General features: G+C 42.4%; 1 protein-coding gene across 11 annotated transcripts in view; it reads right to left on the reverse strand.

Annotated features, from left to right (window-relative positions):
- The window catches only part of Stk38l (serine/threonine kinase 38 like), a 55,432-nt gene that overhangs the window by 16,980 nt on the left and 14,608 nt on the right, over positions 1 to 23,844 (reverse strand). For 5 of the 11 annotated variants that reach the window (XM_085839771.1, XM_085839768.1, XM_085839770.1 and 2 more), the window contains 3 exons: positions 15,448 to 15,801; positions 2,603 to 2,747; positions 1,265 to 1,316 (listed from right to left, as the gene is read on the reverse strand). In XM_085839771.1, coding sequence (XP_085695897.1) covers positions 1,265 to 1,316; positions 2,603 to 2,736 — 186 coding nt within the window. In that variant the 5' untranslated portion in view covers positions 2,737 to 2,747; positions 15,448 to 15,801. Of the gene's footprint in view, positions 1 to 1,264; positions 1,317 to 2,602; positions 2,748 to 8,739; positions 8,894 to 15,447; positions 15,802 to 23,844 lie in introns of those variants that run through there. The other 6 variants (XM_085839767.1, XM_085839769.1, XM_085839775.1 and 3 more) reach the window with 3 other exon arrangements.

Below are 23,844 nucleotides of genomic sequence, written 5' to 3' on the forward strand. Positions count from 1 at the left end.
AGGGCTATGCAAGAACTCTATCCTGAACTATACTAGCAGCCCCTATAATGCATACAAGTTTTCATGCATGTGTGTGCCCCCTGCAAAAGCCCTTCGTCTGCTCTGGGATGTGAAGCTGAGTAAGACACACACAGCTTCTAGTCTCTGGGAAGATGTCCCTTATTGAAAGGCTATCATAAGGACAGAAACACTGTTAGTATAGAATGTAGGACGAGTAGCTAAGCGATTAGGATTTCCCAGTGAAGTAAGACCTAAGCTCCTTGAAGAATAATTGGAGTTCAGAGGAGAAAGTTTCAAATGGCAGAAATAGCATGTGAAAGGGGCCATAAATAAGCAGGGAAAAATCACAGCAACTCAGTACTGGTCACGGTTGGATGGGGTGCCAGGAGCTAAGGCTAGAGAGAAACAGCCACTGGGAAGGAAGCCTGCATTGCAGTCCTTAGCTACTTTTCTACTGTGATAAACACCACAGCCAAGGCAACCTGTGAAAGAGTGCACTAGGGCTTTCAGTTCCAGAGGTCGGTCCACGACGATGGGAAAGGTGTGGCAAGAGAAGCAGCAAGCAGAGGACAGTTTGAGCCATAAGCAGGAAGCAAAGAGCAAATGTGAAATGCTGAAGTCTTTAAACTCTCACAGCCCCTCTCTAGTAACAAACTTTCTCAGCAAGACCACATCTCCAGAGCTTTCACAAACAGCGCCACCAACTGGGAAGCAAGCATTCAAACACCCTAGACTTCAGGGAGCAGGGTACAACATCTCACCAAAACCACTACACGCAGGAAGGAAACACCAGACTTGTTTTCAGAGTGCAGAAAAACTGGGCAGCATAAGGAAGAAACCATTTCAAGACAGTCATTCATCAGTGAGGTACAAGGGAACCTTAATTAGAGAGTAAACAGTTTTAAAATATTCAGAAATAAATGTGAGAAGAAGGAATCAATGGATAGTGCCCACCACCTGACCCCGTCTTGCTCATCCAGAGTAGCGTGGATGGATGGATGGTGTCCAGCACTGGACCCTTTCCCACACATCTAGAACAGGTAGATGAATGTGTCCACCACTGGACCCTGTCCCATCTCCCATAATGCTGTGGATGGTGTTCAGCAACTGTATGTTCTTGAGGGCCAAGGCAATTTCCTAAGGTGCCTATGACAGCAATACAGTAAGAAGCCATACTCAGATGGAGAAGCCAACCATAGCCAACCCACACATCAGCTAACACTTGACAAGGGACACTTCCGTTTAGTATCGTTGGTTACGTTACCTCCTCATCTGCCAATCCTTCTTCTTCCATAGCCACTTCTAACTTCTTCTGCCTTTCCAAAGAAAAAATAATTAGACTTTTAAAATATGTTTCTATTTCCATTTAAGATATAAGTTATTTATCGAAGGCAACCACTGGGCATGCTATGCTAAGGAAATCTTTCAAACTGAACCAAGATTCGACTCTTCACCATGATCAGTACTCCTTCTCAGAGACGCTGGGATTTACTGTTCTGTGCTGACCATCGCTTCACTGCTTTCTCTCCCAGCACAAGATGACTTTGTGTGAGTCTTAAGCTCAACCTCCCAACTCAGGAAAGACCCTGGTGGCAAGTGTATGTACTTATTAAAATTCTTTGGAAACTGAAAAGTCATATACATGTAGAAATAGCCATCGATCATAACATTTGCTTTTCTAGCAAGAGCCAAGTTCGGCTCCTTGGTCTTTTTTCCTTAACATGAAGTTAGTTAGGCTAAGCATTTCTGATGGGGCTGCAGATGGAAATGAGGACTGTGGAACACATTTCGCCACTCACTCTTAAGTGAGTACTATTTCATGTCTATAGTCTTGGTTTCCCTACTATGTGTCTAGACAACTCATCTGAATTATCTTTGCATTATGCCAGAAAACCGACATGTCAAAGATGGAAGACTTCAACTACCAGAGTGGTATGGACCACTCTTGCCATCTATCCACCTATCCCAGCATTTGAGAAGCAGAGGCAGAGGCAGGAGGATCACAAAAAGTCTGAGGTCACCTTGGCCTGTGACACTGCCACATGGCAGAGCAGCTACAGCTCAAGATATTCAGCACTTGCTATGTCCTTCTCTGTATCTCCTCCTTCTTATATGTGTGAACTGTGTTCTTCCTTTAGAGCCCTGTTTCAATGCCACTGTCATCTGGGAAGTTCTCCCACTGCCCTAGTCAAAGCACTGCCCTAGTCAGTGCTCTTTTTGGTCCCTCACTGCTTCGCCACTTCCTCCTGGAGCTTCTGTGTGTACCACTCCCTCACCACACTTCAAGTTTCACTGAGGCAAAATGGCATGCAGTTCTTTCTTCCTATTTTTTTCACTAACACAGCGCAGCACCTCCAATGTTATGCATTAGCAATTTCTAAAGCATCTTGGTAAAGGACAGCACAAAGACATGCCATAATGCCACAGCTGGAAAGATCTGTTTGAAATACAAGTGACATGTGTGCACATGTGCACACGACTCTGGAAACCCAGGAAATGAAACAAGCAGCCAGGTGTCCTGCCGGTGTGGGAAACTGAAGACGAAGAGCAGGACTCCCATCTAGTCACAGAAAACTAACTAAAGTTTTAGCCTTTACTGTACCTGGTTTCTCTCTCTTCATGCTGTAAAATTAGGTTGCTGTAAAAATTCTCCAGTGTGAGCTTGGCCACAGTTACTCTTTCCCGGGTATGGTTGCTCATAGGAAAGGTAGTTGTTGCCCCTGCCGTCATTGCCATAGTAACCGGAACTGAAATGACATTAAAACCAAGTTCTTTAGCAGTTTTTTAAAAACAAACTTCTAGTTTTATCAAACTTTTAAGATGTTTAACTTCTATTAAGAATAATTCTACTATTAGTTAACCACCCAGGTTTCTTATTATAAATAATTCAAAACTAATACTAAACAGGTGCATGCCAGGTATGGTGGCTTACACCAGCACTAAGCACTCCCAAAAGATGCACTGGTCCCAAAGCCAAAGAAATTAACTCTGTCCTGGGAAAACCAGGAATTAATTATATATATTAATATATAAAGATGTATTGGTGGCAGTCTACATATTAACAGGCACACTGCTCACAAAAGGCCATATGTGGCAGTGCTCAAAACAAGGAAGTATTAATCCATTTTGTTGATTTATTGATCACTTTTCAAACTTTATAAGATTTTTGCCAATAGTTACATTCCCAATAAATATGTCTCTTAAGCTAGAATGTAGTTTTGATGGTAAGCAGTCTCTGCTGCATAAATCCCGTGAAACTTGCCATGCCCTGTCAGACATTCATGCAGGCATATGTGCATGCAGGTCCAAGTTTCAGGCATAGAGTCATGAATGCTCTTTACATTCTGAATTGTTATTGAGACAGCACAGATGTAGCATAAATTTCCAGACTCTGAGGCACATTTCATTTTCAAATGAAGTTTAAATGCCTGGATAGTATATATCCACTCAGAGGCAAGCAAATGCCAACTTTGAGGAATTATTTATTAGAGACCTTAGGAAAACAAGGAATTGGTGAAATAGCCATTTCACAAGGACAGCTCTACAGGCCACCATGGTACTGTTTCTGGAAACACCTGCCTATTATAGGCTTTGATAAGCCAAAAAGACGAGAGTAGCGTATACATTAAAGGAGTTTTAATACCTAGAAGAGGGTCCTAACAGACCATTCTGGACAACAGAAAGAGCTTGCTAGGTGAATATCCCACGTTCCCACTGTCAGCAAACCTTCCACCACCCACCACTTCAAACACAGGAAGACATGGGGCTCTGCCTGCAGACCTGAGTAGAGCTGGAGGCCAGGATAGCGAAGAAACAAAGAACTCCTGTTCAACAACCACAGATTGGAAATGTGTAATTTAACTGTGGTGAACTTTTGTTTCCCTTGTCTCATGAACTTAAGCAGACAGTGTACTACATTAGCCTCAAACCCAGTACAAAGCTATTCTGTAACTGGTTAACTCTCCATAATGAGAGGCTTGACCCTAGCCCTTGTTTAAATTCTTTCATGACTTTCCCTGCACATTCCACATCAAATTAGCTTATAAAGTGTAGCTGGTCGACACCAGAGATGGGCGTCTCAGGATAACTATGTTTTATTCACTGATGGAGGACTTACAACAGCAGCTCTCACCTCATCCTTAGAACAGGGAACTAGAGCTTGGGGCAGCTCATATAGCAATGGGAGTCAGGACTAAACTCCAACTTGCTTTTGAGCATTACCCACGGCTTCCCTCATGCTGACAATCCCTTACATGACTTCCCTTAAACCACATAGATGTGCAGGAATCTTCTCATCCTCTGTGGCTCTAGCCTGTCCCTAACCTTCTCTATGACAAGACACTGCTCATTCTTGGTGGGTGGCCTATGAATCTGCACATCTCACACACTGGTGTGTATCACTGCCAAACATTTCACACTGCTCTAAATTAGAACTTCTCTAGGCACTGTCTCCCCAACTCCCCTTTGAACATTCACCACCATAACATACCTGACACAGAGCAGTCAGTAATGAACAATGGAGACCACTTTATAAGTGAGAACATCAGGAAGAGATAAAGTTGGAAAAGAAGAAGGTTCTCTGACCCTTGAGATCATGACATCTGACCCCAGCCATCTTTCCCCAGAGGCGACTGCAATGTGTACTCTGCTGATTTCCCAGGCCTTTCTGAGGCCATGTGAGGCTAATGCATGGGAAATCCATGGAAAGTCAGGGTTGCTCATACCAAGTTAAGGTACCTCTGTAAGCACTGTAGTACATACCTTCATTTAAAAATAATCTGCTGCATGATCGACTAACAGTATTCCTTTAAAAGATAATAATAATGAGGAGGATGAGGAAGAAGAAGAGGAAGAGGAGGAGAAGGAGGAGTGCCTCAAGAACTGTCATGGCCACAGACCAGTAAAAACTTCACTGCTTTAACTAAACACTATACAAAACTATTTTTTCCAACATAATATTTTTATTGATTATTAGAGAATTTCACATAAAGCACCCGTCTTACTTCCCGGTCCTCCTAGATCCACACTCATCCTTATGATCCTACAACAAAAAACCACAAGTCTAATTTGTGTTGTCAATATAGTCACTGGAACATGGTCAAACTTTCAGTGTCCAACACCTTAAAGAAAATTGAGTCCTTCCCCACTCACACCAGTCAGAAGCCATCAATTATGAAAAGCTACATGTCAGCATTCCTATCACAACTTTTAAGAGTTCTCTTCAACAGTTTCATGTTATTTTTTGTTGGACCCCATTTTGGCCCTGGTTTGGGCCTTGAGGACAAACCCAAGCCTGGTTTGAGTTTTGAGACTGTCTCAGTCACTTCTGTATTGGGGTGACTCAGCAAGAACTATTTGGCTCTGCCTCTGACCCGCTGTTGCTGATGTAGAGCTTTGCCATTGGCCCTATCAGTCACTCCATACCCTCCATCACCCTTCCCCGCCTCTTACAGCATCTTACCCCACCAAAAATCCCCCTCCCTATGTTCCGAACATCTATAAGCAAGAGCTGATGCCATAAAGTTGAGTTCCTGCTTTGACAGACTCCCGGCCCTGGGTGTTTCTTTTGGGCCATCGACACTTGCCATCCCACTGAGCCCTGGAGAGATCCTGGCAGGACCAGGACCTCTTACCTGGACCTGCCAGCAAGGAGTCGGCAACTTTTTTTCCCTTTTTAGGAAGGAGGGGTAGGCACTGTCACAGAAACCTTCTATGGTTCTCTTTCTCAACTGTGAATCTACAGTCATAGATACCACTGCAAAAGTAGCTTTCTCGCTCTTTACAGTTAGCGAGAACATGGCTTACAGTTTCAGGTGATAGCATGGACCACAGACATCCACAGGGCCTTTGGCATCAGCACAGACCACAGGTCTCATCATGGTTTCTGGTGGCAGTGCAGACCATAGCTATCAACACTGCCCTCTGTCACAGCATGAACCACAGAAACTATCATGGTCCTCGGTAATAGCAGGGGCCATGAACCACAGAAACTATCGTGTCCCTTGGTGGCAGCAGAGCCCATGGAAACCAACATGGCCTCTGGAGCACTGATCATGGACATCACTATGGTAGCAGTGTACCCGTGGAGATCAACATGGCTTCAGGTGGCAGCACAGAACATGGACATCCATATGGCCTTTGTTATCAGCACATGTGAACCTCAGCATAGTCTCTGATGGCAGCTCAGACCACAGACATCAAATAAAAAACCCCACAATCCCAGAGCTCAAATTCTGTTTTGAGATCAGATATGGAAATGGCAAAAGTAGGGAAAAAGAAACAGCTATCACATAGCTAGCATTTCCCAAGTCATGTCTGCTGTCAGGATTTGAAGGAGAAAGAATAGACCAGAATCAAAGCTTTCCAGTAAATTTAAGAAATCTAGATTACAGGTAAGAAAGTTGCTCAGGGCAGAACTTGCCAGCTTCCTTATGTCAGCATGTGCTCACCCTCAATAGCAACAGGCACACCATCTGCATGAGTATCCTAGAGAGCTTCCTCAAGACACATATGTCCAGGTTCACAGACCTTCAAAGCTTAAGGAAGCAAGTGTCAGCTACTTTTCTCAATAAACACTACTTTGGGGGCAAGGGTCTTTAAAAGCTCCAACCAAGTGCAATTCCTAAGGATTCAGGATGCTTTCTGTGCCTCTTCCTTTTGGCAACAAGCAAACAAACAGGAACATGTCTAGAAGATAGGTGGCTGAGAAGATAACATCCAAAGGGAAAACCAGGCAAGAGAAAACTGTACTACTCCAGGCCAACACAAACCTTTAACAAAGCTAAGGAAGAAACAAGCTTTTCATTAAGCCTCTTTAAAAAACACAAAGTGACACAGATCATGGAGTTACATGACTTGTAAGTAATGCCTTCATGAATCAGAAAGAAAGATGGAGAAGGGAAAGGAAAGAGGAAGGTGGAGGAGACACAGCCTTGGAGGGAGCAGGCGAGCTGCAACCAGGAGGTGCAGAATATACTCCTGCTCAGTTGGATGACGTGTGAAATCTAGTCCCCAGTCCAATTCTGAACTACTCTATCCTACCCAAGCTTACTGGTATACAGAAAGAACAGCAGTGTGCTGACTTACACAGTAAGAGGTGAACAAAGGAGAACAGGACCTGCATTTATCACAACTCACTCCATCCTTGCAAGGGACAGGCTGCTGTCAGGAAACCAGGTTGATGTGGAGAGAACAATGGAAACATTCAGTGATGTTAGGATGGAGGGGCATGGCCAAAGATTGATGGATGCCTGTCTCCCAGGGGCCCCAGACACTGCCAAGTGCTGGAGGAGAGGACACACTAACTTTCAAAGCTGAATAAAATTCCTTCTGGGAGCAGGTCTGTGGGCCAGAGGAGAAAGAAAAATGGCCGGGTAAAAATCTTTGAAGATGTTTTTTGTGTTACACAAAACATGTGAGGGAATGTAAAACAATTCTCAAGCCCTGGAGCATGACTGCATTGAAAATATAGACAAACCCGGTCCTGAGATACACATTGTGAATCTGGATCTATATACAAAATAAGCAGACAAGGCCTCTTTCCTCCCCCCAGAAGATGATGTAATAAACTTTACTCCAAAACCCAAAACAGATGTTGATGAAAATCTAATCTTAGGTACTTTATAACTCTCATTAGCATATTCTTTACATTCTTGTTAGACACACCTGAAAGTTCATATGGCTTGATTGAAAACCAGGTCAAAGCAAATGCTATCCATCACCTCTGTAACCAATGCATGCAGCACTAGGTAGGGATTCTGCATGCCATGCAAACAATCTACTTGGGTATAATGAAGTTCAGTCAGTGCCTATGCCCCATTTATAATCATTTCATAGGTTCAAAGCTACAAAACACCTGGTGCTGTGTTTGCCTTCAAAAGGAAAACTTCCTCCTAAGTAAGATGCATGCACAGTAAAGCCGGGTCCCAGGTCTCAGTGATTAGCTTTAACAACGAAGAACTTTTGGTTCTAACCAGACACAGACTATCTTTATATATTTTTAATTATATAAAAACTAACAAGTGTTCAAAGTTCAAAGAATGATCTGGATAATCAGTTGATTTACACTGTAACCCACATCTTTAACTGACTCAACACTGGCTTTTGTCTTTTATTAAAGCTCTTTCCCTAGCCAGAAAAAAAGAAAGGATACAATCTGTAAGCCTAGAATTCCCCGATTGAGAAACATAATGCTAGTGTTCTTTAATTTCCTGTTCATTTAAACAAGTGACCCCCAATTCATCAGAGAAATATTACCAACAGTGAAGTACAACATTTGTTAGTTGAGTTGGTAGGATTCACACAGATACACACACACACACACACACACACGCATGCATATCTATAAATAGAAATGTGTCCCCATTACCAGCAAACTTCAAAGGCAGAAAGCTTTTCAATTTCATCTCGGTATCTTTGATGCTACTTGTAATGCCCAGCAGTGTGAAGTCTCTTAATCCATCCTGACTTGTGGTACCAATGCCTGAGGCTGCAGGTCCTCAGACTGCAGCCCCAGATGCTGGGTCCCTAATGAAGAGTGCCAGTCACAGCCTCTTTTCATAGGCATATATGAGGAAGCCAGAAAGCCAGTCAGCTCAAGTTCAACACTATATATTTAAAAACTCAAAATATAATATATGTAGATGTCATATGAAACTTTTTATCACTAAATCTGTAAACAAGGACCTAATAAAGACAATAAGTGGAAAGCTTAAGATAGAAATGTTCAAGGTTACTAACCAATCAAAGCACAGAGATTCCACAGGATACAGGATGCTCTTTGCAGTGGAGGAGGGTGCTCCTTCAGATGTTGGCAGTGAGGCAGAGAGAGGGAGTCAACCTGTACTATGCCACAGAGCCAGTGCCCTGTACCACAGTGGACCTGGATTTTGTCCTATGAACCAAAAAATTATGACAAGAGTGTGTCATGGAACAAAACTAAAGATGAGGAGGATGACTACTGAGGAAAACCCCAGTGAGTTCTTCAGCATAGCTCAGACTTCCTTTCAGGGAAGCAGGATTTTACAGGTAGCTGCAAAACTGCATTATTTAAGGGGCTCAAATTATCACTGTCTTTTTAAGTGCCTTTCCTGCCCATGACTCAAAGGCTTAAAGTCACAAACCAGGGCAGCACAAGCCCGAGCTCAACTACCTTCAAGCAGTATTTATGGAAAGGGAAACATGGAGAGAAGAGAAACAAAAGAATGTTCTAGATTTGAGGAGGAGCCTGCTCCCTTTGTGTCCTCTATATTCCAAGGAAGCTTAGACAGACCAGAGGCAGGTACTGTGCCACCAGTGAGGGCTTGGTGTGAGGTGAGAACCACCAATGAGTGAACTGGCAGGGAAAGGGCTGAGTGGTGAGAGGTGGTGTGACATCCTGGTGAGGGGAGGAGCCAGCTGGGGAAGCAGTCTGGACAAGTGGCTCAGCCAGGCTATAAGTAAAGCTTGCAAGTCTGGGGATACTTGCTGTTTACTTTCCTAAAAGTGGACTTCTAATAGGAATAGACTACACATTCATTCTCTTTCTCTCTCTCTCTCTCTCTCTCTCTCTCTCTCTCTCTCTCTCTCTCTCTCACACACACACACACACACACGCACATATGAACACACATACTGACAGACATACACGCACATATACTTACTCACATATAAGCAGTTAGTCATTCATATTCAGAGAGAGGGCATGAATTTGTGTGTGCGCACATTCGTGCATGTATATGTGTGTGTGTTTCGGAGGAGTACTTTCAACTAAACTCAAAAGTGATAAAGCTACCTGAACAATTCTGAAGTACAAGTAATACTTTATGGAAGCAAGAAATTAGCACTAAAATTAAACCACAGTATAGTCAAGAGTATAACTTAAAACCTAAATAGCCATGAGTGACTTTTACTAATTTTGAGTCATTTAAACTCTCCCAAGAGACTTTTTTGGCCATCACAAGTAACCAAAGAAACTACTCCCAGCTAAAAACAGACAAATGTGACTTCTGACTGGCACTGTCCTGAGCATATGGACCACTCAATTCCAGCTACTCTGACATGATCCAGAAGGTACCTGTCCCAACACATCAGAACACAACAAATTTTAAGACTTAAAAAAATGCTAAGGAGCTCTTCAATTGACTTCTGAACACTTTATAATTGAGCCCTGAACATTGCAGCAATTTAGTGACTCATGGTCTTCAGAATATAACCTAGATTGTTTAGGGGAAAAAAAAAAAACCACATACACACACAATAAGAAAAAAATGTAGAATGAAATTTAAAAACCTGTGTCCTGGCTGCCATCAAGGAAACCTTCCATACAACCTAAGAACTCAGGAAACTCTCCACTAAAGCAGCATTGGCGTGTAAAGCCAGGCACAATTTCCTTAAGTCAAGTACAGGTAACACTACGGAAAATATAGCTGAACACAGGGTAACACCTTCCAAAGGCAATTTTGCTTACAGAAAGCTGACACTTAAGTGATGTGAGGATTATCTTATCTGTCTTAAGTGACGGGGTCATTCCCCCATTCCCCTCACCGTACAGAAGTGAAGCACAGACACGGGGAGAACAAGCTAAGTGGTCCACAGACAAGAGGTGGTGCAACAGGCTATGTAGTAGCCTATAGTGAAGCTCCCACTGCGGCTGGTAAGGGCACAGGGCAATGGCAATCCCAGGACACTGCACCACCCTGCAGAGCAGCTCAGTGCCAGCACTGACTGAGGACTAGCCCATAGACTCTGTGGTCCCAGTCTACTCTAACATAGACCCCAATAACCCGGCCACTGCTTCCCATCTTGCCTTATGATCTGGGTTCTACCTACTTTGTCCAGATGGTCAAAGAAAAAAAATAATAACCACAGGCTTCTTGAAAGCCAAGGTGAAGATACTACAGAAGATCTTGGTTTTATTTACATGTTTCCTTCCCCTGCCCCTCCTCCTCCTCCTACTAACCTCCTCTCTCCTCCTCCTCATCCTCCTCCTTCTTCTTCAAGATAGGATCTTACTATGATCTAGGGACCCTGGAACTCTCCATGTAGACCAGGCTTACCTCTAACTCACAGAAAAAAATCTGCCTGTCTTTGTATTCAGAGTGTTGGGATTAAAGGTGTGCACCACCATGCCTACCCACCTGATTTTAGTCTTTGTTCTACTTATCTACGGAAAAGCTCACTCATTTAAGAGACAGGAGCACATCTGGATGCTGTAACAATCACATTCCATTTTAGTAGCTGAAATCACATCATAATGCTAACAGTTAAGTAACTCCAAAGCCCTGAAAATGGGGAAAGGCTCACAATGTCTGAGCTCACAGAGGAACTTATGTTAAAAGAATGGTACTTTCCTACAAACCCACAGGCTCACATCAAAACTACTTCAACAATTCAAAGACTTAAAAGTTTAAGTAAAAATAGTTGTAAACTAAGATATGTGTACCCAGATATTAAAAGTTTATTATTCACTTATTTGAGCCAGCATATGTAACTTATGTGTGTATACACATGTATGTATTTGTGTGTGTGGGTGTGGGTAGATGTGAAAGTCAGTCCTTCCCTTCCACTTTGTCTGAGGCAGGCTCTCCTTGTAGTTCACTACTGAATATGCCAGGCTAGCTGGTTGCAACCTACTGAGAATTCTCCTGTCTCTAGATCCCACCTCACTGTAGGAGAGCTAGGATTGCAGGTGTTCAACCTACCATGTCTAGCTTTATATGGGTGCTTACGATCTGACCTCGGGCCCTCACAGGTGCATGATGCTTATGATGCTTCACCCACTGTGCTGTCTCTCCAGACAGTTTTTATTAAAGTAATGGCCACACCCCAGTATGGATTGTGCTGTGCTGACCATCACCCAAGCATCCCCCTTCTCACTGTTATCATCTGGGGGGGGGGGCCTGCAGGCTTTCTTAGCACATTCAAGGGCCATTTTTAAAGGAATCTCATGTCAGAATCCCTGCAACTATTTCCGAGTTTTAAAATAGAATCTGCCTGTGCTCTGCTGCCTCATCCGTTCATCAAATAAGGGAAAGGACACTGAATGCTCACTGTCTGAGCAGGGAGAGTAGTCATCACTGAAGGCCAGATAGAATCTCGGCAAAGATGCCACTGCCCATGAGCTGGGGGTAAAATTCAGGACTGAGTTGCCTTTAGATGCACTCCTATGAGCCAACAGTCTTGGGCCCAAGAGGAACATCCCGGCAGGTGCTGTCTCTACCACTGAAAGAGTAGCTCCTCTGATCTGTCTGGCAGCCTGTTGTCAGAAAGTTCTTTTTACAGCTAACCTAATTCTCTTCCACTCAAACTCAAATTCATTTGTTTTTCTCATATACTCCATAAATACGAAGACCTTCACTGCATCAAATGCTTACTTAGAGTGGGGTGTGGGGGGCTGGAGGACACACGGGTTTTGATTACCTTTTACTGCACAATCATAAGTTCTTGAACTTTCATGCATTTTGCCAATGGGAGAACTGTTCTGTTAGTCAAGAAGCTAAGTAAGTAATGCCAAGTTTTGAAATGTGCATATATCTGAAATTGCTGTTTGAGAATTTAAAAGGAGTCCTTTCCAGCACTGACAGGTCTTAAGATAAAACAGTGACAGCAACTGTAAGGTGGCCTTGTCAGGCACAGTGCTCAGTGTGCAGTGTGCAAAGAGTATCCTTTTTATCTATGCTATGTGAAATAGGTGCCTTTCAAGTTCAGGGACAGGCCGAATTACATCACCAGTTACAGAACTACCAAATGCAACCAGAGCTGTGCGCTGAAGGTATTCAGTCATCTGTTATCAGCACTTTCACTTCAGTGAGCCCCATGGTGCTGGGGATCCACTGAGGCCTTGGGTGAGCAAAGCAGGCAGTCTTCCCCTGAGCTCCACCTCACTGAACAAAGAACGCTATTCTTAAGGCCAATTTCTTTGTAGCCAATTTTACTTTTCTCACTTCTTTCCATTTAAAAACTTATGGCAAAGCAAGAAATCTAAGCATTCACAAATTGAAACATCCTAAGATTCATGAACAAAGGGGCTAGAAGGAAGGCTCATAGTTAAGAACACTAGTTGCTCATGCAGAAGACCTGGGTTCAGTTCCTAGTACCTATAGCATGGCTCACAACCATCTACAATTCCAGTTCCGGGATATCTGATATCCTCTTCTGTCTTCCAGAGGCAGCAGGCACACACACAGTATACATACATATACACAGGAAAAATATTCATACACATAAAATAAATAAATCTGAAAGATTTCTTTAAAAAAAGAATGTAACAACATTCTTAAAAATTAGATGAGAAGTTCTATATGGTAGCATATGACTTTAATCCCTGCATTTTGGAACCTGTGAGTTCAAGGTCAGCCTGGTCTACATAGCAAGTTCCAGGCCAGCAAGGGTTACATGAGTGAGACTCTGTCTTTAAAAAAAAAAAAACAATGACCTAAGACTAGATGGTATAAGCAACTGCAGAACGTGGCTGACTCCAGCAACCTCTCTTCAGTGTTAACACATGAAACCAAGCTTTCATTTTCATAGCAGTATGCTAGATTCTGACATTTAGTTAGGAATCCTCTCACCTCTGTCCTCAGCTGCACCTTCCCACAAAAAATGTAGACTCTTCCCTCTAGGGTCTTTACTTGGAAAGAATGTGGTTTCCCATCCCAGCCTCAGGCTGACTCTGGTTCCTTTGCCAAGGCATTTCTACTACCATGGAGACAAGGATACAAATGAAAGACCCTTTCTAAAAGTTGCATATAAACCAACAATATGTTATAATTATAGAAAGCAAAATAGGATATTTTAACCCCCCCTAGTGAACAGGGGTGATGGTGCACAGCTGAAATCCCAATACTCCAGGAAGACTGTGTTTGAAGCTAGCCTATAGGTAGTTAACAAACAGCCCAGCCTATTTGTGTTTGCATGTCATGTGGGTTTCTAGGGCAACAGTAGTAAAATCAAGCAGGTAAGCTAACAGCAGGTAAGACTGACCCAATAACCACACCATAAGACTGTGGGTGTGCCAGGGACTAGAAGAATAAATGGTATGGAAAAGTACCCAGTGTTGTTAAATCTACAATACCACTGAAATGAAGTAAGACTAACCCATACCAACAGCGGGTGCAAAAGCACAATGGCCTGGGTGGGAATTGCTGATAAAAGCAAGGCTTTAGACTAGGAAACAGTCACATAAGCTACTGTGCCAGGTACAAACTATTAAAGTAGGTAGCTCAGCTTAGCCTTAATTAAATGCCAAGTGGCAGTCACAGTTTGGAGATAGCTCTTTAGAAGCTCATGAAGGCTGGGGCTGCTGGAAGGACACTGCAGTCACAGGACAATGATCTAAAAGCCTTTGCCTGGCCAGAACCCACCCCTCTAGACTAACCTAAGTGAGGTCCTTACCATGGTCTGATCCTGACAAGTCCCTCTTTCATGAGACCTGCATCCACCCAGTCCACCCAGTTTCCTGATTTGATGGAAACTTACTAATACATGCAGAAGACCCGACGTGTGAGCTCGTCTATTTCCGGAAAGAGGTAGTTCTTTCCAAAATTACTGCGTCAGAACTTTTACCAGCACTAGGTTTGGTTAAAAAGGGGGCGAAGTTTATTTTTAGTTAAATAAACATAATGGAAATTCTGTCTCTTTCCAAGAAGCAAAAGCTAAAGCTACAGTAGCTTATGTGACACAGTTGGGAAATTACTGCAGAAGGACTGGGGCAGAGCTTGCTTTATAAAAATTTAAATTACAAAAAGTATTTAATTATATGCAAATTCTACAGTTATTTTGCCTTTTAAAGTTTTACTCATTTAAGTGACATAAAAATATGCTAATTTATGGAGTATCATATGATGCTGGACACCTGTACACAACATCTAATGCTCCAATCAGTATAGTTATCTGATTTACAAAGCCTATGAGATCCTGTTTCTCTACCCATTTGTTTTCTAGCAAGGAACATACTACAGCCTTCTTCAGGAACTCACCTTTAAGTAGATTTCACATCAATCTCACTAAAATAAGACTATGTAACCCTCTGAGTTTCCTTCCTGTTGTTTCTTCATGTATAATTGTTTAAAGTAATTGCTGGTGATTTGACTTAATCACAGCACACAGCAGGATGTGCAGGCTTCACACAGGTCTCTGGGCACTTTGTAATAAAACACAATGGTGGTTACACAACACTATGCTTCACACCCAATGCAGCACACATTTTAAAAAAGTAAAAACAAGTGCTGGAGAGATGGCTCAGAGGATAAGAGCACTGGCTACTCTTCCAGAGGCCCTGGGTTCATTTCCCAGCAACCACATGATGGCTCATAACCATCTATAATGAGATCCCGTGCCTTCTTCTGGCCTGCAGGCATACATGTAAGCAGATTGTATACATAATAAATAAATCGTTTTTAAAAGTGATGAAATTTAAAAATAAAAAAGTAAAAGCAGAAGAAATGTTGCATATAGTTCCCTACATACCTCAAGAGTGGTTGAGGTCAAAGATTGAAGGGAAGAGCATAACTTGAAGACCAAGTTATGTTTGGAGAGAGCAGGTATCTTTTATTGCACAGTAGGGTGAATGTAGTTTGTCTTTCTTTCTCAGAGGTAAATGTGTTAGTGAACTTTCCACGGCTGTGACAAACACTGTGGGCCTGCAGTAAGGCAGAGCTCTGGTACATAGAGGCCAGCACAATGCAAGCACATCTCAATGAAAGCTGGATCCAGTGGCTAGTGAACAAGCTTTCAACACATGGGGCTCTTTTCAGGGAGACAATTTATATCCAATCCACAGCAGCAGCAGCAAAGCACTCTGGGTGATAGTGAGACCCTATCCTAAAATACCAGGAAGGAGAAAAGAGGAAACAGAAGTAAACACAGTGTGAATGAATCAGATCCATCATGGCTCCACTCTGTTTAAACTAGTAATGGACTCACGCAAACACCATGCTCCTCCATTTACTTTTTCTGTAGAGTTTGGGAGGGAAATCCTAGATGGGTGTAATATCAACTTGACAGAATTTAGAATCACCTTGAAGACAAGTTGTCATGTGAGTTTCTGAATTAGGCTGAGGTGGCACACCACCTAGATGTGGGTAGTGCCACTCCACAGACTGAAGTCTTGGTCTGAATAACAAGAAAAAAGCAAACTGAAGGCCAGTATTCACCTCTCTGCTCCCTGGCTGCAAGTACAATGTGGCCAGCTGCTTCAGGCTCCTGCTTCCATGCCTTCCCCACCATGGTAGACTGTACCCTCAAATTGGATTGAAATGAACCCCTCCTCCCCAACACTGTTTTAACTAGGTCACAATGACAACAGGATAGCCTAGCTGTACAGACAGCCTTGCTGTCTGGCAGACAGATCTTAGTGACATGATGGAGTACATACAAATGAAGATAATTCATTTCTGATGGCTAAATATACTTCTGTCATCTTCGAAACTCCAATAACTATGTAAAATACCCTCCATGTGCTGACATAGTAGGCTTTTTTCCTAACAGGTGTCTTGTCTTATATCTGTGCCTCACAGAAAGGTACATCAGAAACAGCATCAGAGAAAAGCAGTCTAAATGACTCAAACTACATAGACTTTTGATTCAACTTTTACAATACAACAGCATTTTTTTTTCCTCCATGCTATTTGTGGCCAGACTTGGTGGTGTACACCTAAAATCCTAACACTTGAGAAGTAGAGACAGGAAGAACAGCAGTTCTCGGCTACACAGATGAGGCCGGCCTGGGCTACATGAGATTTTGTTGTGGAACACCTGACTGACAGGCAAGAGACTCTAAGTAAGTTAGAGACAGAGCACTGAAAAAGAAACATTGAACAGATTTAAAAGTTAACCACAAAAATACAGGGCACCTCTTCTAGACATGCCCCATTTCTGATGACTGCTGTTCTGAAATTTCTGCCTCTTCTATTTATTTCTTCCATTATTTATTCTCCTTGTCTATTAAGACAAGGTCTTACTACACAGCTTAGGTTAGCTTTATACTCTTGCCCTCCTACCTTAGCCACCCAAGTGCTAGGATTACAGGAGTGTGCCACCATGCCTATTAGGATCAGCTCTGTATAACAAACATCAAAACCTTAAAATCTGATTAGTCTATCCCATATTCCTAAGTTTAAAAAATATTAGCACTATTCCAAAGTTACTAACAATAAGAGTATAATTCAAAATCCATGAACTTTATCTGTGTACCAGGTAATTAATATACTTAATACTTGACACATATTATTTCTTCTTGTATGGATGCTCTACTCATCCTAAGATGTCACTTCACTTTGCAGAAGACACTGATGTATGAAAAGATACATATATATCTTACTCCAAGTCTCAGTCAACACCAGCCTGACTCCAGCCAAGGCTTCCCTTGCACTATGCAGTTCTGTCCCTCCTGAATGAAGTTGGGTACCTGGGAAGGCACTTATTATTCCTGATTTAAGAATAAAGAAGCTTCAGACTTGAAAAGCTGATGACATTTAGAGATACACAAGTAAAAAAGAAGCCACTCTGAGTGGAGAGCTCAGGCCCCTCTCACTCCCCTGCAAGACTGAGCTTTACTCTAAGAAGCAAATCACCTGTTCCCTGGGTATCAGCAGAGAAGACAGTCCCTACTCTTGTTTGAAGTAAACAGATAAACTCACAAAGTAAAGAAGATAAGAAAATCACACACAATGGCTCTGTCCGCCTAGCATCAAGTCAAGATACTGAAGATCTTTAAACGTGAAGTTTCCTTTCATGCCCCAGGCTTCTTACAGCCCACAAGAGTTAACTACTGTTAATTGTTGTCTGTCCCTGTATAGTAATGGCACTAGCTCTTTCCTCAGAATATAAATCTCTTTCTTCCTTTTAAGAAATGGAGACAGGGTATCTCTGCAGTTCATGCTGGCTTCAAATTAATTCTGCATCCTTCTGCATCATCAGGCTCCCTTGTGCTGGGCTCATGGATGTACAACCCCATGCCCAGCTCCAAAGTCAGGTTCCCAGAGTCATGAGTCCCAGCACTGCAGAAAATCGGATAGGTACTGTGCGTGATGAAATGAGTACTAGGAAAACAAGGCCGGCTATGAAGACAAGGAAGCTGGACTGTGTTTATGTTGTCCTAGTATCCATTTTACACACAGAGAAACTGTCAAACTTTCTGCTGTGTTAGCTCTCAGAATGTCTACAATTAAGTCCTTCCAAAGCAAGCAGGTTCAACAGCTCTGACACCCTGTGCACACAGGGACAGGGCTGTCAGAAAACAAAAAACAAAGCACAGGAGCAATTTTGTATCTCAAGGAGAATGACAAGAGAACCCACCCTAGAATACACAGAGGCACAGTCCAGTCATCAGATACAGAAATCTGGATTTCCTTCTACGACAAATATGGAATTCAATCAGTGAGATGCCTTCCGTACAAAGAGCTCATTTTTAGTCCTTATTTGACTATAGAAAGTTGGGAAAGAGGAGACTTTTCCTCTCCTTCCTTGAGGATGCAAGAGAGGAAAATGTAATATTTAAAGTTGATGGCACAATTTAAAAACTTTCCACAAAGGTGCACACCCAGCTGAGTCACACGACTAAGCCCTCGTGGGTCACTTCAGTCCTGGCCTTCTTAGCCAAGGTCCTCCCGGCTCTTCCATTCTCCTTGGAACTGAAGGGGTGAGAAGCCCCACAATGACAGATCCATGGGGTTTGCTGGCCAGCCAGCCTAGACTTCTTAATGTGTTCCATACCAGTGAGAGATTTTGTTTCAAAAATGTTTCTCAGGATGATGATTGTGAGAAATGCAGAAACACAAGAGAGACAGACACACAGACACACACACACACACACTGGGATCAGGGGAGGGAGAGAGAATCTGTGTCTGGCTGTCTCTCTCAGGATGACTACATCCAAGTGGACAGTAACTTTAAGCCTAAGAGCTGGTAAAGGCCTCTGGGATGTTGCCTATTCCGTCACTACTGGCTCTCTCTATGGCACAGAGCCTATGCAGGACTGAGTTAAAGGCACCATCATCTGACATTTTTCAGATTTTTGTCAATTCACTAAGATCCACGAAGTGTTCATATGGAACTCTCCAGCAACTCAGTACTAAACTTTGCTCTTGTCTTGACAGTCCTATGCACCACACTAATATGTGTTTTCCCAATTTCTGGCTATTAAATTTTTAGGTAAAGTCTTTTAAAACTATAAATAAATATTTCTTTAGAGCTCAAATTTGATTAATGTACCTACTTCTAACATTTCACAAGGACACTGCTGAGTTAGAGAGTCCCATCCCATCCTTACAGCTTCTTAGGCAAGTCACTCCATCTGTCTAGGTCTTGTGTTCTTGTGGATAAAAAAAGATACCTATGAGATACTGGACACAAAGTGATGACCAATCTAAAAAAAAAAAAAAAAATGACCACTGTCAATGTCAGTGCATCATTCCTGTGGTGGTTACTCTGTTAACTCCCCTGTCACCATCCTACTGATAAGAGGGAAGTCCATCAGCAGACGATAACCAGGATCTCTGAACTATAAGCTAAGGAAAATAACACATGAACAGGCAAACGAGTCACATACTCCAAGGAACTTCAGTCTGACCACACCACAAGACCCAAGGCAGTATCAGTTTAAGACTCATCTGAGTTGGCTATCTTCCCAGGGCTTGGGGAGACGCAGAAGCAAGTTCATGCTCATCCTTGGCTACACAGGAGTTCAAGGACAGTCTGAGTTATAAGAGACCCTGTTATATCAAATACAACAAATAAACAAGATACATTTAATGTCCCTGGCTACTACTACAGATCATACATCTGGTGAGACAGGGAGGTCTTCAACTACATTACAACATGGAATAAAACAATAGTGTACTGGCTAATTTTATGTCAACTTGACACAAGCTAGAGTTACTGGAGTAAACGGTACCTCAATTAAGAAAATGCCTCCATAAGATAGGGCTGTAGGCAAGCCTATAGATTATTCTCATAATTACTGACTGATGTGGGAGGGCCCAGCCCATTGTGGGTGGCGCCACTCTTGTGCTGGTGGTTCTGGTAGCAAGCAAGGAAGCAGCACTCCTTCATGGCCTCTGCCAGTTTCTGCCTCCTGGTTCTAGTCCCCTTTGAGTTCTGGTCCTGACTTCCCTCATAATGGACTGTTACATAGGAAGTAAACTGAAATTAGCTCTTTTCTCCCCAAGTCGCTTTGGTCATGCTGTTTCATCACAGCAATATTAACCCTGAGTAGAACAAAGTGATCTGAACAGGTAATTAAATAGGCTATTTTCTCCCTTAGGGAAGAGAGGGGAAAAAATCATAGCAAACAATGGTACTAAGAATTGGATATTATGGGTAATAAAATATATGTGCCATGATGTGCTCATTGCCACAAATGTGCAGAATATTCAGGACTGTGTAGAAGGTTCACGTCCATATAATCAAAGTCTTTAAAATGTCACCATACAATAAGATCGCATAAGTAAGCAGAAGATCTATACGACAGAAGGAAAGACTGAGCACACTAGTGACATTATGATTGTTTTTGGTAGCTCTCTGCTTTAGGCACTGATCTAAGTGCTGACCCATGTCTCCAGTCCCTGGGAAATTTTAACATGAGATTTTAACTGAGATTATTCTAAGGCTTGTGTTTTATTAAATATAATCTAGGAACTACAGAGCCACCCAGATGGACCCAGTAAGAGGCAGCAGCGAGTAAGGGAAGAGGCCAGGCATCCTGATCCTAGTGGCTGACTGTGCAGCATGACCACCTGCATCAGAGCCACCACCTTCTTAGAACCAAAGGGCTATTTTGTGTTGTAAAATAATGCATGGATTTTATTTTTTACTCTTTCCCTTTGTGATTCTACTGTCAACTGAAAAAATAAAGAGAATATGTACAAAGTGAGAAAAATTGTAAGTGGAATATAAGAATTCTAAACTTTCACGATTATGACAGGCTGAGACTAAAGAGTCACTTGATATAGGAAGAACTCCACAAAAGTCTTCTACTTATATTTCGAATCAAACCTCTGAATTAAAAAAGTTGTTTTGTTATGTTTTTTAACTAGTACTTCAGTAGTAAAACTAATAAAAGAATTTTCTGGTTTTGGCTTGTCCGTTTTAACCAAAAATTTCCTTTGGTAGAAGTAACTGAGCAGAAGTGGAGGCTCATGAATTCCAGGCCAGCCCATATAGGAAGAGCTTGACTCGACAAAAAACAAGCAATGTGATCTTACACACATATGTGCATGTACACATAGAATTCCTATCCCGTTCTAAAAGCAAGGCCAGGAGGGAGGCTGCATTAGGTACATGAATCCTCTTTTCTCCTTCATACCTTTTGGCATCTTCTAAGTTTCTAAAGAGCATTATATGCATTACTCCTGGAAGTAATTTCAGTCTGCATGTATAAGAAGGGCTATTCAGCTTTGTATTAGAAGTGACTGTAAAAGTGTCCTTGACCCTGTATTTGACTCTGGGGGTGCACCTTTCTCTGGGTTAAGCATCCTCAACAAGGCTGAGGGACTGACCTAAATCTTCTGGCTCTATCACCCAATCTCATGTTTCTACTCTCTGTATACATTTCAGCTTAAACATCTAAGAGTTAACTCATATTTGTCATATCTGACCATGGTGGTGTCCCCTCTGCAACACAGGCAAGAAGCCTAGAAAGCAGCTGGTCTTTGTCTCCCCTTTACCCACATTAAATTCATTCATAAATTCTTAAATCCTTCATCCCTCCATCTGTGACCATGCTGCAGGACCTCTGTCTACTGAAGCAGCATGAGGGCAAGCTTACAGATGCCAGGTCTCATCTCTAAGCTACTGCTCCTAATTTAGAACTGGAATGATGCCACACTTGGCACAAAACCTCTTAAAGTCATTCCAATCTAAACTTCTAGGCTCAGTTTTTATTAAATCTTGTACTGTGACCCACTCTAAATATTTGTTTACTTCCTACCATTCATTAGTCCCCTCCCTCAACAACCAAATGGTATGCTATAATCAATCTTACTACCAAGTCATGGCAATCTAAATTTTAAAATGGTCCTTCCTTAGGATTCAGAGGTATAGATCAGGGGCAGAGTATGTGTTTAGCAAGTACGGAGCCAAATTCCATCTCCTGTACTACGAACAAAAAATAAACAAACAAACAAAAAAACCTGTGGTAGAGAACTAGATCAGTCCACACAGTATGAGCCACGCAATCACGAGGACCTGAGTTCCACCCTAAGAACTTATGTAGAAAATCCAGGCACTGGCCTGAAAAGACAACTCATTGGTTAGGAATGACTCCTGCTCTTCCAGAGAACTGGAGTCTAGTTCTCAGCACCCACATGAGATGGCTCACAACTGTCTCTAATTCTACTCCAGAGGATCTGATACCTTCTTTTGAACTCCAAAGGGCCCTGCACTTACACAAGGACACTTTTACATACAGACACATACATATACACATAAAAATATTAAAACAAAAAAACTACTCTAACACAAAGTAGACAGCATCCCTGAGAAACAAGGTAGACCTTTGGTGTCTACAAGGACATATACATACATAGATACAAAAATGCTCCTTCTTAGCTAGAGAAAGGACCAAAAGAGCAGAAGGGGTTTGCAGCCCCATGAGGAACAACAATATGAACCAACCAGTACCCCCAGAACTCTCAGGGACTAAACCACCAACCAAAGAGTACACATTGAGGGACCCATGGCTCCAGCCGCATATGTAGCAGAGGATGGCCTTGTCAGACATCAATGGGAGGAGAGACCCTTGGTCCTGTGAAGGCTCTATGCCCCAGTGTAGGGGAATGCCAGGACAGGGAAGCGGGAGTGGGTGGGTTGGTGAGCAGGGGAAGGGGGGATGGGATAGGGGGTTTTTGATGGGGAAACAAGGAAAGGGGTAACATTTGAAATGTAAATAAATAAAATATCTAATAAAAATTAAAGAAAAAAGAAAATAGATGTGACATACAAAAAAAAGTTCCTTCTTTTTCCTGCTATTTGCATTTATAGAAAATAATGAATTTTCCCTCCTTTGCTAAAATATTCATATCTCCAATTTCAAGTGCCAGAACTTTTGTGGCACTTATCACCAATCTCACAATAAGGTGTTAAATAACACAAGTCCAAGAAGGCAGATTTACAGTCATGTGTACTGCGACCACAAAGTTCCATACTTCTTGATCCCCAGAGCCTTCCTATATTCACTCCCCATGATACTCAAGATAATGCTAAATGTATAGAAATGCTCAAATCTTGCTGACTGAGCTAGCAAAAAGCCCAATCAAACTTCAGCCCAACCTCTTGTTAACACAAAAGAGCAACTTGGGCGGTCAAGTGTGGTCCTAGAGTGCAAGACTGCTGAAATGCACTGCTCTATGGGAGGCCCTTCAAGTGCAGTGACAGCAGAGATGCTAAACCCTACACCAAGGACAACAGAGCTGGCTCTGGGTATCCTCCAAGGAGACAGTGACTGAGAATCTCAAATGTTTCTCATCTTCAGGAAAAAAAAGGCAGTAGGGTTTAAAAGGTGCTTAGACTGCAGAGAAAGTCAAAACTGCCCAAGAGAATCCTGCTTCAAAGATGCTGCCACCTAAGCCATGAATCTCTCTGGGATGGCCTGCTGCAGGTCTTTTGGGAAGAGGCAGTTTTCACACAGAGTGGCACTAACCTGCATTTACCCCATGCTTTAGGTTTTCTACATAAGCTATCCTTCCCTCACTGACTGACTGTAAACATGGGATGAGAAGGACATGAAGTGCCTTATTAAATCAACCTATACAGGAAACACTTGTTTCATTCTAAGTGTACTAAACACATGCCTCCTCCTATTACCCTACCTCAGAGCCACTTCAGAAAGTCAATGATCATATGCATTTTCACAAGAGAAATGCTTAT

Source organism: Mus caroli, unplaced genomic scaffold (genome assembly GCF_978045245.1).
Source record: "Mus caroli unplaced genomic scaffold, Mus_caroli_1 scaffold_7, whole genome shotgun sequence".
NCBI classification, from domain to species: Eukaryota; Metazoa; Chordata; class Mammalia; order Rodentia; family Muridae; genus Mus; species Mus caroli.